This window comes from Bombus vancouverensis, chromosome 6, assembly GCF_051014615.1.
Source record: "Bombus vancouverensis nearcticus chromosome 6, iyBomVanc1_principal, whole genome shotgun sequence".
Classification (NCBI taxonomy): Eukaryota; Metazoa; Arthropoda; class Insecta; order Hymenoptera; family Apidae; genus Bombus; species Bombus vancouverensis.
Window position 1 is genome coordinate 8,851,977 of NC_134916.1, and position 20,965 is coordinate 8,872,941.

At 39.0% G+C, this 20,965-nt stretch overlaps 1 protein-coding gene and 1 pseudogene across 1 annotated transcript in view; both read left to right on the forward strand.

Annotated features, from left to right (window-relative positions):
- The window catches only part of nAChRalpha6 (nicotinic acetylcholine receptor alpha6), a 269,347-nt gene that overhangs the window by 126,518 nt on the left and 121,864 nt on the right, over window positions 1-20,965 (forward strand). Inside the window, exons 5-6 of the mRNA XM_076619170.1 lie at window positions 3,123-3,232; window positions 20,616-20,796. Coding sequence (XP_076475285.1) covers window positions 3,123-3,232; window positions 20,616-20,796 — 291 coding nt within the window. The remainder of the gene's footprint in view (window positions 1-3,122; window positions 3,233-20,615; window positions 20,797-20,965) is intronic.
- Window positions 611-1,336, forward strand: LOC143302780 (DNA-directed RNA polymerase II subunit RPB2 pseudogene; annotated as a pseudogene).

Here is a 20,965-nt window from a genome sequence, read left to right on the forward strand (position 1 = left end):
CGAAAGAGCGTTCGTTACGCCTCGTTTCCATGACTCACAGGAAGCCGTCGAATCGCTGGGAAAAGGAACTTGAAAATCTCCAAGCAGACACGACGCGTCTCCCCGCCGCGCCCACGCAAACGGGCAAGGCGAACTTTCACCCTCTGAATTCCTCGTTTGTGCAATTCAGCCGCGTAATCTAATGAGCAAACGTCGAGACTCGGCCGTCCGGACCCGGAAATTGAAGTATACATTATAGAACACCGCGTTTTCTATGCAGCTTGCACACCGCCGTCATAAAACCAGGTCGCGCATTCCTCGAAAGTCGCTGCGCTTAAAATATACACAACTACCGGCCGCAGTTCACTCTTAGCTCTTTGCTTCTGTCCGCTCCCTTTGCCCAGCTTAGTAATGCCGCGGTTTTCATTTTGACGCCGCGCACCGGCTCAATCTGACGTTAAACTCGCCGCAATTTACCGGCCGAGCACGCATTGATTCTGCACTTCGTAATTCATCCAATTTGTCGGAGTACATTTAACGAGGGAACGCTGACCTAGAGAGATGGGTGTGTAGCTTTTTATTCGAACCGATATAGGCGATAGATGTTGTGCGGTATCGTGTAACGTAATAAATGACGCTATGGGGTATGTTATGTGCTGCAGAAACCCCTGAAGGTGCTGCAGTTGGTCTAGTAAAAAATTTAGCATTGATGGCTTACATTAGCGTTGGATCTCAACCTTCACCAATTTTTGAATTCTTAGAGCAATGGTCTATGGGAAATTTAGAAGAAATTGCACCAAGTGCAATAGCTGATGCAACAAAACTATTCGTAAATGGTTGTTGGGTTGGTATTCACAGAGACCCAGATCAATTAATGGCTACTTTACGTAAATTAAGAAGACAAATGGACATTATTGTATAAGAAGTATCTATGATAAGAGATATTAGAGACCGTGAAATCAGAATATATACAGATGCAGGAAGAATTAGTAGGCCTTTAGTAATTGTTGAAGGACAAACCTCACTATTAAAGAAAAGACATATTGACATGTTAAAAGAAAGAGATTACAATAATGATGGCTGGCAAGAATTAGTTGGTAGCGGAGTTGTTGGATATATTGATACTTTAGAAGAAGAAACTGTTATGATTGCAATGTCTCCTGAAGATTTGAGACAAGAAAAGGAATATGCTTATTATACAACATATACACATTGTGAAATTCATCCAGCAATGATTTTGGGAGTGTGTGCCTCTATTATTCCATTCCCTGATCACAATCAAAGTCCAGGAAATACTTATCAAAGTGCTATGGGTAAACAAGCTATGGGAGTATATATTACAATAAATAACGCATGATCTCGCGTGATTTGCGTTTTCATCCTGCTACGTTCCTCTGGGTTATTTCCCGATTCAATTGTGTTCTTTGATCGCTGAGACTTTTTTTTTAAGTTTAAAGGACGTTTGAAGAAATAGTTGTAATTCTCCGTCTTCACCTTGTTTAAGTTTCCCTTAGAACGTTAAGCTTCCGTGTTTATTGAAACGTGAGCGAGATTAGATCGCAACAGTTCGAAGACCGTAGGGAGACCAAAGTAGTATTAGGGACGTATAGTCAGCCATAAATATCTCTCGCATAGAGTAGACAGAGTGCAACCGAAAGTATACGTCGTTACTCGTAAAGTTAATAGGTAACTCGCAAGGAATCTTCCTTTACGGAAAACTTACATGCTAAGAAGCATCCAAACATCCAATCGAGGTAACCTGTTCGTTCAGTCATTTCAACCTCGATATTGTCGCGTTATTTTTCATTACATTTCGCTTAAATTCGTTCCTCCCTGTGGAGCAAACAAAAACGCACAAAGGGGATGTTTAGACAATTTACATTTAAAGTGCTTCATCCAACGTTACGACGGTATATTCAAGGAACGATGACAATTATCCAAGCTCTTTGAAGCGTCTTGTCGTTAGACCGTAATTCACTAGTACCGATTTCCGTTATTCTAGAGCTCTTGGCAAATTTATCTCCTTGAACACGGTGCTTTGTGGATTACTTTTGCGCGTGCCTGCAGACTAGTTATTTTGTGAGTCATTCTTCAGCCACGGAGACAACGACGAAAGCAAAGGAAGATGAAAGTTATTACGGTTCCATGCGAACAGTTCGACAAATTCAATTACGAAGCTTACGGTCGATACTCGTTGTTTCTTCGTGGAATTTGACTTGGCCATGCTCGAGCTGGTTCCGCGTTAAGCCTTTTATACAGATCGCTGGAAGAAGGATATCTCCACGAATAATTAATTTTCCACCTAACGAGGATTAATTAATTTTACCGATTTCATGCCCCAACGAAGTTCTCGTGACTTTTCGTGCTTCATTATCCTCGCTAGACTATGGAAAATTGATATTCTTCCTAGCTGAAGTTGTCCCCGATAACGGATTTTCAATTTTCGCAGGATTCAATTTTAGTGATTTCTTTAAATAAATTATAACGTACGTTGGCCGTTGTAAATTTCTATTTACAAGTTATAACGTGGATTGATTTTCCATTGGAGTTAATTAAATTCATATATTATCACGTTGACATTGTTTGAACGATCTAGATTGTTATTTGATATTTGATTCGTGTTTGGATAATCGATAGATCAGGGAATGAATTATTAACGTTCACGAAATATTATATATCTGTGCAAAAAGTTGCACTGAACAATTCATCGAAAACGCATCGTATGCATTTTTTAAAGCACCTTCAATGGATACAACATATTTACGACATAATTCTGTTCGACTATTTACACCAAATAATTTTGCAAATAACAACTTTGTGAGAAAAGTTGATTAGTTTAATTATTGAAACCTAACCAACTAAAGTAAATTACCAAGAAAAGGAAAAGTAGTAACGTCCATACTCAGAATCAAATCATATAAAAATTACTCATTCCAGAGAATTTAGAACCCACCTGCGTAGACTGTTATTAGATAATTACAGTACAACTGCTACTTTTCTTTGCCCAAAGAAGAAAGTTCCAATCAGATGATTTGATAAATGTACATACAAGATGTTTACGTATGAAATATACCAGCGGAGATGGGCTGTATGTAGCTGATAATCAAAGTTCGTCCATTTACGATAACTGTTCATTGTTTCAGGAATGGATGGACTACAACCTTCAATGGAACGAGTCCGAGTACGGTGGCGTGAAGGACCTTCGAATTACACCGAACAAGCTTTGGAAGCCAGACATTCTCATGTACAACAGGTAACAGAATCTTGTTGCATTTGCATAGGTAATTTGGTCTCGCACGATAAATCGATCGGCAAACCTAATTATCGCGCGTGACAAAGTAAAACCCCAATGAATGCCTGCTCGTTAAAAACGTATTCGGTTACTTCCGCGAACGAAAACTCGATCGACGAGCCGTTAAATTTATTTCATTAAAGTATTCGTGGTTGGTCAAAGTATCCACGGAATAAAAATGAAACGCGAAGAAAGAAAAAATGAGAGAGAATTTTTCGAGTTTCGATTAAATTCGTTATTTCGCTAAAAGTAAAAGCTAAACTCGATCAAACATGAATTCGGGCATTCTTTAAATAAATCCCGCGTAAATTTAATCGCCAGTTTTGTCTAAAGGATTCGAATTCCATCGCGACACTCGTCATGTTACCTGCACGCGTTTAATCCGTGGTCGTTACAGCGTTCATGAAAACTTGCACATCCGGAAACGTCGATAAAAATAAACGTACCTTTGATCGTTTCGAACCGTCACCGATACCGTTCGCGTATCGTGTATCACGAATCGCTCGATTTTATTACATCCTAGCCAAACTTCGCTGATTAATATTTGCACCAATGCTTACAGTGAAAAAACATATAAATAACGCTTTCCGTACGACTCCTATTTGTGAAAGATATCGTTACTTTGCCAACTGTTGTAAAAATAAAGAAAGAACAAGGTGGCCGTCCGAAATATGCAGTTACGTATCTTTCTTTGTTGAGCAGCTTTGTTGTTGACTTTCTTTAGGAAAAAAACAAGTTTGTAAACTTATTATTATATGTACAAACCTGCTTTGTGCGGTATGGGATTAACGTTCAACCGAATAAAGTTTGACTTGGCGTCTTTCGATTTTCTTTTAAAGCAAATTTCAAAGCGTGGAATCAAATTTTCGAACACGAGGCCTTGCTGTTCCTTTTTCTTGGGAAAATCAAGCTCGTAAATTCTCGTGTCAAAGCACGGAACGTGATCAATTTTAGTACTTATAGAACAGTAGCTATTGTCTATTTTAATTTTTCGAATACGATCTTGTCTTATCAAACTTTCCTTATTAAAAATCACTGTTTATCGTTGGTACTTTTACAATACTTTTAACGATGCTATCGATAAACAAACAGAATGGGTGAAGCACGATTCTATACTAAAAGTTAGAATTAGTTATGCTCATGTACCCGATGGACTTTAGAATTCCATTTTGTGCAGCCAAGATAGAGCTCCAGTGCAAAATGTCGCTACGCGTTATTTTTAAACGCAAGGTCGACTATTTCATGCCGCATGTTCTCGAAAAACATCCGATGATTAAACGAAAGCAAAAATTCAGTCTTATCAGAAATGTACAGGCATCGGTGATTCGTAAAAATAATTTAAAACGGTGTTCAAACGCGTGTGCGCGAGTAATCTGCATCAAAGCAATTCACAAATCGAAATTCTACCCGTGGCATTTTTATCCACAATGGGATTGGAAGCGACAAAATCGAGTTAATTCGTGGTACACGCAATACGTCCGCGTAATCCGATACATTCGAGTTGCAATTACACGCGGTTGGTCGACCGCGGAGTTTAAGCCGTGCAACTTTAAAAGCTCGTTGCCGAATTCGGGTCGTCAATATTTTACAGTCGAATTCCTCGGTCAAATTAAGCGAGAGCTTGCAGCAATAGGAACTCGCTGGAAACCAAGGTTTCCGTTCCGCCGTAAAACTGCATTCTTTGTTTCCGAAGTCATGCTCGACCGCGACCGCGTAAGAAGCAAGAAGGGACGCGTGATAACGAAATAAACGGAGAAGAAGAGAAAAGTAAACGTAAAAGGGGGAAGCGTAAAATCGTTTTCAGAGCGAAACGTACAACTCGAGACGTTAAACTCGGCAAAACAACGGATCGAATAAAACGTAAAAGATCACTGGCTAAAGAAAACCGTCGACAAGCCCGGATTAAAAGCTGCGCGTTCGATGCCCCGAACCGAGAGGAACTAAGATTTTCAGAATGTTTCAGAAACCCACGGCGGCTACACATTATGTATGTCGTCGATTGCGTAAAACGAATATACATACGTTTCACACGACGCTTACCTTTCCCTCATTTTCACACGACGATTTTCCCGACTATTTAGATTTAAAGCGTCGAGGGTACGTAAACATAATCCCAGTGTTGCTTCGCATCTCTTACGAAAATTCTATACATACTCGATTACTATATACACATTCTGTCACGAACATACATATACATTATGGTTTTATATATATATATATATACATATATCGAAGTCTCCCTAAAGTGCATGCGTTTTCTTGAGTCCCAACAATACACTATCTTATCCAGTACGTACTACCTGTATATTTACATTTCTCATTTGTACATATTTTATACATTATAGATAGATCTATCTATGCACATACTCTTCCTGCAGAATATTTCGATCCTAACCGTAGATACATTTTTTGGGACGAGCCGCCTGGTATTTCGTATCTCTCTTTGGTGCCTCTTTCCCAATTTTTCCATACGATGCAGGTGTGTACATACATCGCGAGAACGTTTTTACTTCGCAAAAGTTTTTTTTTTTTAACGCGGCAGTGTTTAGAGGCGAAATAAAATGACCGGTCGGCTCGTGCGTATTCTTTTCGTACATACTGATACATGAATTGCGATAACGCAGAGGCATTAATCGCATATATTTCGATCATATTCATTTTTCCAAAGGTCGCGAGGGCCACGGTGTTACGTCGTTTATTTATAAGAACAGAAGGGTACTCAGACGCTCCAATAAAGGTAGAAAGTAACGTTAGAAGATAAAAGCGTTTCTGTTTACGTTTCCATCGCTGCGTTCACCCTTCCAATTACAATTCTTCGTGTATCGAAGATTATTCCTGCTTGAACGAGAAAATCGTCCAATTTCCAAAATGACACGTCGGGGATCAAAGGAAATTGTATTCTCTCTAAATCAGAAAATTGTAGCTGCCTTCGTGTTTTCCGAATCGTCAGTTTTTCTTTCTCCATTGTCATTCGAGTACCGGAAGTAAATGTACGCCATACATTCGCGATCGCGTGGAACCGCGAAAGAAGAAGAAGCAGCGGATTCCCTGATGCAACGATTTCGAGAGAGAAATCCCCGAAGCAGATGGAGCGTTCTCCATCTAGTTTCCTCGACGATTAACGCCGTGGCTTCCTCTCGTTCTCAGCCACTTGCTCACACAGCCTTCTAGATTAATTAGTTATAGATTATTAATAGGCAATGCAGCAGCAACTCTCTGCATATATGGTAGGCGCGAGCAAGCAACACGCGGAGCGTCCCGGCGCGTTCCACGTTCTGCTGGCCCGCAATATTGATACGCCCGCTACTCGGCTGTCAGCCGATTCCCATCGCCGCTGGAATCGATCGCCCTCGTTGAATACACCCGCCATTCCGGCGAATTATTACACATTCTCACAGTGATACCGCGTCACGTACTACGCGTTGCATAGTGGCGCGAGTTTCCGATCCGCTTGCTGAATAATGGATTAACGAGCGAGGCCGGCCGCGATTTAAGCCGCTGCGATCAGACGAACGGTACGGACCTTTCGGATAACGCGCTCCGACGTGAACTATATTTTTCCGGCTTCCAACCCTCGGATCAATGGGATTTGACGTTTGAGCAGAGACTTTATTTCGCGGCGACACGAAATCCGATGCCGATTTTGCATCGGGATTCGGCCACGGAACCCGTGAAATTTGGCCACGATCACGACCAGATGAATAAAAAACTTTTCCTTTCCTCTGAGAAGTGTAGATTAGGCGTTGGTTTCCGCTTGTACTTGTTTGTGTTTTCAGATTTACAGGCGAGATTAACTTTTGCAGATTCGAATTTATTTTATAAATAACGACCTTTGTGTTTGGTGGTTCTTTATAGTTCGTATTAATTCGAAAGTACAGGTCGTTTATCAAATATTCGAACGTTCAAAGATAAAACTTCTTTCAGTTTTTGAAAAGCTTGTACGTTCGTTTCTTGAAATTTGCGATCGGTCGTACACGAACAGACACCAATGGCTTGTACTCCAACCGTAAACAAAAATGGAGAAATTACGTTTCCACGATGAATCGTAGCTTGAGATTACAGTAAACAGAGAAACGCGGGAAAGGCGACTTTTTTCGTTCTGATAAAACTTTGTAATCATCGGAGCCGAGTGATTGCTACATAAACAGAACTACCCTACCCTTGTAAAATTAAAGTCAACTAATAATACGTATATCGTACGAGAGAAACGGGAATTTTATGTCAAGTCCAATTTAACGTAATTAGTAACCGCAAGGTTAGACGATAGTCCCTCCCTATTCGCGTTCCTGTGTCAGTTTATCTGAAAATCACTTAATTCTCGTAATCGCGTTGATCTCCTGAATTCCTCGAGGAACTCCTTCGAAATTCGGTAGCTCGCAGGAAATCCGGCGAAACTGTTCCAGCACGTGAATAGCAAAAAACAAAAAAGCAAAAAACAAAAAAGACAAAAAGAACGAAAGACTAAAGCGGCAAGAGAGATAGCCGAGGATTGCGCAGACGCGTATCGAGCTCGTTGTAGAAGGTAAGAAGAGAAATGGCGGGATCATGGAGCTCGTGTTTGAGGGGACAAGAGGGACGAAACGTTGAATCTTCTTTCAACAGTACCTAACGATTGACCACATTGGTCAACCAGGGGCTAACAAGAGCTGGGAATTTCACGTGAATTGTTACCTCCGCAAAGCGTGTCAGATCGTTTCGATTAATTGATTTTGCAGAGTAGAGAAACTTTGATTACTGAACGTTATCGTGAAACTAGTGATTCTATTCGGCCTGTTGTTATTTCAACCAGATGTTTTAATTCCAATACCGATTCTATATAATGACGGTACAGTGATAACGTAAGATTTGTTAGGTAAAGAAAGGGAAGCTTTCGCTTAAAAATGCCTTAACGGAGAAAACGAAGTTTATGCGTAAAGCAAGAAATTCCAACGTAAATGAAATACCAACGAAACGGTATACAAAGAAGAGACAAATAAAATAGAATATACGCTAGCCACATGAAAACTTCCTAACGTTTAAACACTCTTAATAATATCTTGATTTCAATTTGTAATTCCAATCTTTATTCGTTCCTTCCACGTTTGAAAAATTCACATTTGAAACACAGAGTATGCAAACATGGAAGTGTTTCCCGAATAGTCAATATTGAACATTGTTAAGTAAACCGAACTTCGATCTTTCGAATCCTCGAAATATTACGTCGCCTCCAAAAATATATCTTTTCGTTTCCAATTCGATTATCATTCCAAAAATTAATAAAGTCTCTGGACACGGTCGTACGCGATACCGGGTGTATCGATCAAAAAAAGAACGATCGATAAAGCAATATGAAAGAGTAAACGTATCGGTACGTTCGCACGTACTTTCAAATTATCATGTACAGGTAGGACGAAAATAATAGGAGCAGGGCATGCGCCCATTTAGCAAGACAGTGTACATACCCTGGGGAACAGTTACCACGAGTAGTTCTTTCAAAGAGAAAGGTGTTTCCTGCGAAACCGTAAAGCGAATCCCGAACATCCCGCTCCGAGGTACTTTTAGTCGGTACTACCGAATTTAAGCTGCTATAACCTGGAGGTTAAAGCTTCGAGACTGGCGTGCAACTCGTAAAATCCGTTTCATTCGAACACCCTCGCGAATGTACGTAATGCACTGCCTTGCCACAGCCATGAATTGATCAGGTCCTTATGAAATTTGTACCAGACTAGTCGATTCCCTTTATATATCGATCAACGTCACATTTCATTACTTAATTATCGGACGAATGAATTTTGAAGGTCCAAAGATTTGAATCTTTATATTGTAGGCTCGTTTATTGATATTAAGAAGCTACTCTTTTTGTTATTATTATATTATATATATTATCTTTGTATATTATATTATTATTATATTTTGTTATCGTTGAGAAAATTCAAAGCGAGTCGAGAATCTAGAATTTGCTGAAATTAGCGATCATTTAATTTTGTAAGTTTCATTCTGCGGGTTTTATTCATTTCATACCTTCGTTTGAACAATTTTCATTAACGTTTTTATTTTCATTAACAATTTTTCGTCTTCGTTAACAAAATCGGATAATCTTTTACGCGGAATAGAGAGATCCAATAAGCATCGTTCAAAATTAGGACGCGAAACGAATAATTTATTTCTAGTCCGTGTACAGATGATAAATGATGACATCCGTGGCAAAGAGAAATAGAAATTCAATCGGCCAATACCGAATTCTATCCACTGCGAAATTCACTCGGAATGTGTTGTTACCTGGAAAACATTTCCGTAACGTTAACATAACGATGTATATATGGTCGATGTTTGGTCAACGGAATTTCACCGTCCACATTTGTCAAAGTAATTTCCACTTCTACCTGTCGTTTTTGTTAGGGGAATGTTACGGGTTTATGTACCAAAATTTTATCGTTCCATCATGTTGCTTTTGACAATATTTGTTTAAACACGCTTCCTTTAAACAATTGTTGCAACGCAATGCTTTTTACGCGCGATTAAATGCGTTTCAAATTCTGTTACTCGAAATGCATACGGATAATCGATATTTTGAATCGTCCTCGATCCCCATCGAATGATTCTCTTCGAACGATCAACGGAAGGAAAGAAAAAGATCAGTCACAACGATACGCATAATTCGGAACATTTGACGAGTGTCAGGCATACGCGTAGTTTTCAAAATGCCTCGTGAGACAATATAATAAACGACGTAACGTTAGGGAGGAATTAGCAGTAAGAGAAAAAGATGATAGTAGCAATCAAGAATTTTAACGAATTGTCATTACTATCATTGAAATTACTTGTAAAAAGTGCTTGGAAGAAAGTTATTACGTACTTATAGGAATCGAATAAACAGATATAAATAAGGTATTTTGATGAAGATCGTTTTAACAATTTGATGACGAATAATTTAAAAAGAAATGCTTCTTTTTCATCGGGAAGAGCGCAACCGTAAATGTTGAAATCGATAAAAAATTAATTTCTTCAAGAGCGATCGTAAAATCACGAGATCATCTTCTCACCTTGTCACGTATCCTCCGTCGAAAGTCTATCCAGTGGCGCCCTAATACGGTCACGAATTTGTCATAATCACGTTACACGCTGTTCTCTGCGGTAATCACTCGGCTTAATCGGCTTAAGGACGCGGATGGAATAGGATCGTTGGTCGCAGCGGCAAATCTGGAGATCGTTGATCCCACGAATCCACGTTAAAACTCTGGTCGAGATCGATCAGGATGAACACATCCTTTTACACGAGTCTTTTATATTCGCACGCGAATCAATGAAACTGCCACGATACCGTCTCTTACGTACCAATGAGGATGCAGATCGCGGCGGAAGTTGCTGGACGCGGCGCTGGCGAATACGGCTTACAGCGGGTGGCGGTTGTAATTATGTGAATAATTAATAGAGACGCGACGTCAGGCCACCCCGTCACTGCGGGCCACCGCAGCACCGGGCCCGAAACCCGCCCCCTCAAAACACGCGCAACACGTAGCTACGTTTTAGCATTCCTGCGGAACGACCAGAATACCGGCGAACGCAACTACTCCAGCACTGCGATCGCGCCAGACCGAGCCACCGATCTATCTACACGCAGGTCACGTACGGTTCGACGTGCACGCGCGGGTCAACTCTCCGAGCTATGCAAACTATCGTCGCCGGGATTCGATCGAGATTCGACCGGTCAGACGATGTTTTCGTTCGCGGTGTCAACGCGTTAATTTTATACGCTGATTTTAACTAACACGCCGCACCGGTACAGACTATGCGGGCTGATTGAAATTGCGCGACTGGTTTGGGGGAATCGATTTCCCAGTTCCCTGGTTGGATGCACGTATTTGACTGGTTGCACGGAGAAATGTCTAAACCGTCGTGGAAATAAAAATGTATTATGTCCGGAGAATGTTTTATTTGACTTTATAAATAGTCTTGCGCGGTAAGGTAACATCGGAATTGTTAATAAAGTTTTCAATTTGGAACGCGTGAATAATTTTCTCCAATTGTGCTACTTCTCGATTCGCCCATTTTCGGAATCCACCTACGTTCGCAATGTAGCCTGATCGTGTTACATTTATACAGTTAATATTCAATCGTATTATTTAACGCAATTTGTGAAATTAGTTGGTCACGGTTGTTTGTATAATTAAGGAAAAGTTCGCGGAGTCGGTACTGTTACAAAATATGTTAGAATATTACATGGTATTCAATTTTGTCATTACGTAGTTTACAAAATTTCGAATATTCTTCATTTTGATAATTCCATAATTTATCAAATGATTTACAAAGGCAGGAATACTTTGATAATTTACATATTTGAGAAATCTTATTAATACTGTCCGTAATAAATTTAATATCCCGATTGCAATAATTGAGAAGATACTTTTCAATTGAACAGCTAATTATATCGCGTAAATTTATCGGCAATTGTTGAGAATGTCAATTTCAATTATTAAGAATTATTATATTGAGAGAACATTGTATCGATGAAAAAGGCTTAGCCATGCGTCATCTATGTACGTACATTAGACGATGTCCAAAAATACAAATGACGTACAAGTAAAACAATCGGTTTCTCAAAGCATAGAGTATAGATATCTCTTTCTCGAAGAGTGCCATCAATATTTTAAGACGCAAAGATCTCCCGTGGTTTGATTAATTGGAGACGATTAACAGACAACGAAATAGATTCAGGTGGTTGGCGAAAGAACAGCGAGATTTATTTACAATTCAATAGGTACACTCGTTTGGATGATATCCAAGCCATAAATCGCCAATATCTATTATGGAAAAGGCGAAGAGAAATTGGAGAATCGAAAAATTGGAAATTGTGGAGTGAGAGAAAATTCTATAAAAATATTTTTCAGATATTTTGTCAGCAGTTTGTGATATTTATTAAAATAATAGAAATATCAATGTTTGATAGAAACATGGAACGATCTCGGATTAAACTTACGTTTTACAAATTTCCTCGATCGTAAGACACAGTTGGATTGAAATCGAATCGAAAACGATGTTCTTTCGCGGATCACGGGTTATACGATCGCTGAGTGCATTCCATCAGAAATTATTCCGCTCTAAATAACGCGTTTCTGTCGTAAAGTGCTTATCTGAGGAGCGTATAATATCAAATTTTCGCCAGAAAATATCACGGCAGTCGTTTCGAGGCAATGCTCAGGGCACATCGTGAGTTGCCGAGTTTCGAGCACGCTTCTACCAAATTAATGCTACGCCACTGTGTATAGGCGCTCATGGTGATTTGGCACCGTTAACTTTCCGACAGTTTGCCCGACATTTATGATGGTCGAGTTGGAACACGGTCCGCCGCCTCGTTGCATCGTTCCCACTATTTACCGATGATTGTATAATAACCCGAATGAGTACGCGCGCGCATAGACAACCGTGAAATTACTGGAGATATGAGAAACATACAACGATGAAGATTTTCCTAAAGATTCTCGTAATCGAATAGCTATTTTATGTTTATCGATTTAATTGCGAATTTCGATTTCGTTGATCTTTAAAATCAATTATAAAATTATACGTGGTAATTCCGCAATAATCTTTTGTCCATACCTATTCGTAATTTTATAACATTTATATCGAAGCTATCTAAAGGAGACTTTGAAGGAAGAGATTTTCAGAGAAATTCTTCCCAGATATAATTCTCAGCAATTGCGATTTAAAGTGCAGAATTCTCGGAAATGTTCGATCTTTCGTCCTAGCGGAGAAAGAAGGAAAGTCCAGATAAGTTAAAATAACGTATAGATTAATGGTTGGGTTAACGTCGTTGCACCGATTATCCAGGATTCTTACAGTAGAAAGAGTATTTCTGAGAAATAGGGAGGTGGTGCGTGGGTATCGTTCAGTGGAATTTTCTCACCCCCAAACCAGTCAAAAATAAATTTCCTTCGACCTGCGATAACTCTTTCAAGACTAAACCGTGATATTCTATTATTAAATTATTATATATTCAAATTGAATCAACGTATACACGTACGTACATAGACGCGTGTTTAGAAACGTGGCTAGTTCGAGGAACGCGAACGATGCCGGAGGAAAATTCACGAGCAAGTAGAAGCAGTAGGAAGTACTTAAGAAGCGTGGAGAGAGAGAGCGGGTTTCGTGGCATGGTCGATGAAACCTCAACCGCCTGAATTTCTATGCAAGACGCCCACTTAAAACCCTACGCATCTTCCGTCGCCGAAGGTGAATTTAATCCTCCTCGATAGGGACGTTGGAGGAAGCTAAATCCCCGACCGCGCCGTCTAAACTGGCGACAAATCGCGAACGTAAAGCGAAGCGAAGTCGAGGGGAAAGAGTTGATCGATCGCGACCCCGCGGCCATTTCCGGTGGATCGGACGTGGTAACTCTATCGCGAGCAACACGCTCTTGCGGACAGCTGGCTTGTTAGCCGTCGACAAGTAAAGCTCGAGAATACCGAGTTTCTCGATCGCTGTTACGGTGGTTGTTTAGAAGTTATCTCTCGGGACGAATACTTTCAGGTGTCTCGAGTTTCGCAGAGTTTTACAATACCCTGGTTAATTGCGAAGATGGAGGAATCAGGTTAGAAGATTACATAAGTGGCTTATCACGATTGAGTATAAAAAGTACAAAATATAGTTTCCGCGACAAGTAACGAAGCGAGTTTATAGATTTCACGTACCAGCTAGATATTTTATATTACAAGGAAATTGTATTTTATTGGAATACGCTCTTAACTTTTTGTAGGAAATAAATATTAATAATTATGCTACGTATGATGACGTATAAGATACGAAATCTATAGTACTATGATTAACAGCTTACCGAGGTTTCTCTCGTACCAAACGTAAGTCGCGTAAAAATTGAAATATAATCTAACTATTAAATCTTTGGAGAAACATTTCGCGCCCACCAATCTAAGAGTTGATTTTATAGACAATGAAACATAATACGTATGTGTACACGGACACGCGTTTTAGATATTACGTGAAACCTAAAACGTTGCCAATCAATCTAAGCTATCCTACTCCATTTTCTACATCGATCAACGAAAATTTCATACAAGAATGAAATTCCATTGATCGAAGTTTGTCCTACCTCGAGTTGCATCGAACGAACTAGCAAAAAGCCTGCACCAAAGGAACTGTCATTAATTTCGTCGGCTCATCCTTTTTGTCGAGAAGACCAAGATGCGCGATCGCGGATATAGCGAATCGATGCTAAGTGGCCATCTCGTTAATATCGTTGAAATGTCCGAGTAATGGAGAACGGGAGATGGTCGTTACTCGCCGAACAAAAGGAGAGAATGCCTTCGTCTCTAGCTTACTTGTTGCTCGCTGCAGTCCACGCTTCTTCTCTTGAATATCGTCATCTGCAAGCGCGACATTCGCGTTGCAAAAAGGAAGAATCCTAAAGCGAGAGAGAGCGATAGAGGGTGGGAAGGATCAGGGATCTTAGAGGACAGGATTCATTCGGAAGATAGACAATACCTGCCGTGCAGAGATCGTCTTTGTGCGAGGAGCCGTTCCTTAGAATTTATAAACGACGCTGCACACCGCGACGCTTTGTAACAGCGAATGACGAAGGGGAACGTCGAACTAGTACGAGAAACGTTGCAAACGGTTTGTTACCTCCATCCTATTGATTTGTATTATTGCATTGGACGTATTTCCGGTTTGATTGGAACCGACTATTCTCTAATTAATTCATTGATTATTGATTATCTCGGAATTGATTTTGAGGCTGGTTTAGGTTTGAAAAACATCAAATAGACAGGATTGTAACGTTCGATGCGTGTATGATAATAATGGCATTTTAGGGGCAGATTTAAATCGAATATAATTCAAAATTGTCATTATTATTAATATCGCTATACTACAGATATTTTTGACAGATAAATAGATCTGATTGCGGTAACAGATGAATACATGAATTAAAGAGAATATCATTTCCTATTTAAGTTCAAAATTGAAAATTGACGAACTATCATAATATTCATAAATTAATTATCAGTTATAAGTTAGTTATTTAGAGAAATACTTAGAATATTATCAAAATATCACAATTTTTAATCATAACTTCCCCAGAATCATTTAAAAGAATGATACAAAGCATTGTCTCGATCTTATTATTGTTATCAGGTTAAAGTTGTAATTAAAATTAAAAGACAGCACCCGTTGGTCGTCGATTACTTTGGTTTGCTTTTTAGCGTTGCGACTAACTCGTTCGGAACGTTCTTGCAACAGGCTGCGCTTTTTCCGTTGACTCGTCCTCAGTTTTCGAAACCTGCAACGCTCGAAATATACGCGAGGCGTTGCGATTGTTCGGCGGCGCGACGTCGCAACGAGCGCGAACAAAAGAGGAAGACTGCCGTTTGTATAACAGGCACCGCGCCGCTGTGAAAAAAGCGAGAATTTCGCCGGTCTCAATTACAGACGCTTCTATGTTTCTCGTTGAATTACGCCAATAGCGTACTTTCTCCCTTCGCCTGATCGTCTGTCGTGTGAGATGCAGGAATGTGGACTGGGAAATTCCGAGGTATTGTCCGCGCTCGAGACGACGATTCGTCTGTGCTTTAGTCGGTTCATCAGATTTCTGGTGTACGTACATATTTCTGGCCTGAACGTATGGTATAGTTTCTATGGTACATATATATACACATACACACATAGCTTTATAATAGATTTCCTTTCAATAAGTGTAATGAATCAAGTAAAGGGTAATTAATACGATAAACGGTAATTAAACTGGAGGCTTTCTATTTCAAATAGCAATTCGTATTTAATACACGAAACGATAAATTCTTTTAGAAAATATCAACAGAAATTAGAGAAATAATATTAACAGCCTAAACAAAACTAAAATCTTCTAAGAATAATACCAATTTCCTTCTTAACGGAACTCGAGTACAATCGCAGCTATCGATTCTGACATCCTCCTGCATCTTCTCTTTCTGTCTTCTTCTTTAACAATCAGTGATCAAGCCGATTTGCTAAACAGGCTATGTCGAAACTCTACGGAGCGGGAAGTAGTTGGAAGTACTTAATACCCGTTCGACACACTTCTCCGCAACTATTTCAACGATCAGAAGTATTAAACGAAATTCGGAAGTTCCCAGTGACTCCCAGAGTTGAACGGCGAGCCGAGCGATGGTGTTTTAAACTTTGACGCCTTATTTCCTTGGGAAATCCGTCGAATTTGCATGCATATGAGAACGGCTGATTATAATATAACATTCCGCATCTGTGGAACAGTGACGTCGTAAGGCTGAAATTAAGGCTTTTTACTACTAATTCGGGAATTATCGTGTCGCTCCGAAATTATCGCGACATGGCGTCGAAGCTTATTCCGGTTCTGCGTCGTTGTATTTTTGGTGCTGTTCTTACCATGCCATACACTTTCTCGTTTAATTGCTGAGTAAATGGCCATAATTTTGTTTGAATTCGACGAAGATTTATCATGCAATTTGTGTTATATAGGCACGACTTTTGCATGTAATTACGGTTGGTTTCATTTTCTTTTGTCTGCGGAAGAATATCACAGCTGCATTTCCTTTTTGAGATTGTATCTGGTTTCGTGTCTTATCGCTTTTATGCGAACAGCGTGAATTAGTAATATAAATTTTAAAAATATGGTAAAGATCTCCGAGGTCTATCAATCAAAAATCTATTGGATAGAACACATTTGAAAGTCCTTAAGTGCTTAGTTTCAAATGCATCGGATAAATGTAGGCGAATAAATCAATTTATATTGATTGTACCTATCATTAGTAATATCCATTTAAAATATCACTGTACCTGTGATGTATTGTTGGCAACGTTTTGTAAGGTTTCCAAAGCAATTTGAAAGCGTTTTCTGGATCCTTGCCCGATTGCTTTGTTACACGTATCTGAATGGCTTTGATATTTTAATGATCATGCTGATCGTATGTCTATATTCGTGAAAATTGAAAATTGAAAATACGACGAGTAGGAAATATGTCGCTGCCTGTAAATGCTATCGTGTTATTTAATGTTCGTTAGTTAAATAAACTGGCCTCTTATTCGATAGCGCAAGTATAAATAGGACAAAGCAATAATACTTTCAATCTCGTTAAATGATTAGATGACTTCTATATTCTGTGTTGCAAAATATCAATCTCCAGTATATGAATTTCTACGTATAAGTTTCTTGTATTAAGATGTTTACTCGCTCGTTCCGCGGAATTTTACTATTCTTTAAATCAAGCCATTCAGCTATTCAGACACATTATTTCCAGTTCTCAATGGCTGCAAATTGCGGGAGAAGCCTCTATTTGTAACTGACGAATTATCCAGGGAAAAAGGAAGGAATAGTAGTTGGAAACGTATGGATTTGCTAATAAATCTCAGCCTGTAATATATCGTGGACATTTATTAAGCGGCCGTAACGGAAACCGCGTGCAGCTGTTCGCAGAGCGACGTGCTATCCGACAACAAAGAGACGAAACGGATAATAATCGACACACTAAATCGGCACAATAAGCACCGATAGTCATAATTTCGGTATTTCGCGAATCTATTGTTGCATTTAATAAACGCGTAACGCGTCGTTCGACGACTATTAAAACACTGAGAGATTAAACTGTACTTTTAATAAAGTATCGCGCGATATAATCTTAGCTTCAACTTCGTTAAATCTTCGTTTCAATCGGAGACAGAGACATATGGCAAGATCAAGCTGAAGGTGGTAAAAAATGAATGGATCAGTACGCTTCGTTCCTTGTGAGCAATTAATTGAACCGTCTCTTCACTATCCCCTGTACTTTATTTCCGACCCTTCTTCTCTTGGCTAGGATTTTGACGTACCTTATCTTCGTAATATTCGATTACACAGATTTTTGATGAATCTTAATACGTTTGAAACTTATTCGAGGTTATAATTTCTAAATAAACTTCAGAAGTAAAATTAAGCAACAGGCGCATAGACAACAATTGCATAAAAACAATAATATTCATTCTTCAATGTCACAAATATTTCAGATACGTGACTAATTTATTCTATATTTTTAAAGAAGCGTCTTATGATAATAATATCAACGTTGTAAGTTGCACAGAATGTGACTCATTAGTGAGACAAGTTTGTCAGCTATAGCGCGTCAAGATCATCAGATGTATGCAGTTAATTTGAAGCTAATAACAACAATGCATAGTTTGAAATTACGGCTACTCTGCTTTTAATCATTAGCACTGGTAATGATTTCATTGTATCGTGAGTAAATAATGATCACATCGAATCGCTAATAACTTGAGTTAAGTTATTAGTAGTTAATTGATCAGTCTCTGGCAAGTGTTTATCCGTTTACATGCATTGGTACGGTGAGCGAAAGTCAGCGAAATGCTGATTCGTTTGTGCAAGTGTAATGTTTGATTATATAGTTACCGATGTAGTAGCATATATTGTCTATATTAATTATCGATGCGTCCTGTACTATTTACATTTCATCATTGCTCGATAAAATCATGTTTCCAATCTCTATCGATATGAAGAATTATATCGTTTATTTTGTTCGTTACTGTTATTTTATAACAATCTTATATCAGCATAATACCTGTACTTATTATGAATGATTCAAATTTTTAGAAATATTTTCTCTTCCAGTAAACATATACAGCTTAAAGAATAACAGTAAACAATCAAAGTGTCGTGACATGATCATTCTTCTTCATAGTAGAATTTCAATCTCAAAGTATCTTTTCCCTTCAAACGTATTCGACACGAATTAAACGTGCATACGATAGATCTTTCGATAAAAAGGTCACGCGTTGTGTCTCTATATTTCCGCGAAAGTCGTTTCCAATCCTGTCGTAGCGACAACATCGTTCGAATATTTCTCACCTTCTTCGTTTTTCTCGAAAGGAAGCGTGCTGTAACGCCGGAATTACTCTCGCGAGGTGCACATTTTACGGGAAATAAAAGCGCCGGGGTATTTTGATGTCCTCAAGCTCTCACGAATGCATATCACGCCCCCAGCTTCTTCTTCGCGTCTTATCTGAGACATTCTCGGGAAGCATACGATAAGCTGCTTTAGTAGACAAATCTCCCGCAGAATAGAAGATGCGCAGTGTTAAATTGTTAAACTGATTCGATTCTGTTACTTTGCTTTCCCAGGGCGGAAAAGTGAATTCTTACTCGACGCGTCGTGTGCAGTAGCTAATTGAAAATATTTAAACATTAACCATAGAACACTTTTATGTCGATGTTATACGTGTTACATAATATCAATATGTAATATGATTATATGATTTCATTGGCACTGCAACGAGAAACGCTTATGATGATTAAATTGGTAAAATTCGAAACCATTTTGAAAATGTATATACATAAAGGTTACAAGATATTTACCGCAAACGTATATTTAGTAGAAAATCAATATACAGCAGGAACAGTCATTTTAAATATACTATTAGGACTGAAGATACCAGATAATCGAGCGTTTAAATACTTTTTAATTATTTAAAGTTAATTAAATATCTTGCAGTTTCTATATACGAGTCCACATTTATTTCAAACTTTGTCAGTATAATCATGACATTAGCACCTCGTTACAGTGTTAATGAAATTTCAAGATATCTTGTATAATAAATAGAATATATCTACGAAAGGTTCCTATATGTACATAATATATATATGTACAATATGTGGTAAAGATGTAACGTCAGAATCATTCTTTGTCTATCGTAGGTTTCAATTTCACTGGAAAATCACTCGAGCTTACTCGTTTGTAATTCACAAGCAGATTTCACTCTGGCGACTTAACAAGCTGCTTTTATGGATAAATATACAGGGGAAGAAAAATATTTCTCGTTGGTGGAGCGTGCTTGAACGTCTCCTTTTACCATTTGTCGTTGTTTTAAACGTCCATCCTAATTCTTCTTGGGGAATTAGCTTGAAAGTATAGGATTCAGAGCACATATTTTCTTTCCACTTTTCTCTTTTTTCGAATAAAACATATCCCGAAGCGATTAACGTTTTAAACGTCGTTAGTTTTCTCTTACTGACGTTCGTATTCTCCAAAAAATAAGAGATAATTTTCAGAAAATTGTCTATATACGAAAATAAAATTATAATGTTATTTCAATGACTACGTTTTCTCTCAATAAAACAAGGAACGAAGTAGAAGCTTTCACTTGCTCCGTTCAAGTGTACATCGATCATCTTGTTCTTGCCAGAACAAAACAGACATCGTCGAAAAAGAGGAAAATTAAAAACTATGGAAACTACCGGTCGAATAAACGTAATAAAAAAAAAATCGCGTCTAGGGAAAGGAAGAAAAATAGAAGAAAACAACGCGATCGAGGTTGACGATGATTAATTAATGATATCATATAAACACGTTAGTGCGGATGAGGGTTTCGACGGGACGTACCAAACAAACGTGGTGGTCACGCATAACGGCAGTTGCCTGTACGTTCCTCCGGGCATCTTCAAGAGCACTTGCAAGATAGACATCACTTGGTTCCCCTTTGACGACCAACACTGTGACATGAAGTTCGGATCCTGGACCTACGACGGCAACCAGGTACACTACTGTCTCCACTAAACACTAAACACGCTCAGAGTACACACAAAGCACCAAGAAAGTCTTTTTACTGGTCCCGAATTCTTCGAGTGGTGCATCGAACGCGCCATTTCCTTGGACGGTACAAACGTGGCTTCGAAATTGCCGCCTACCGACTTCAAAAGCGAGC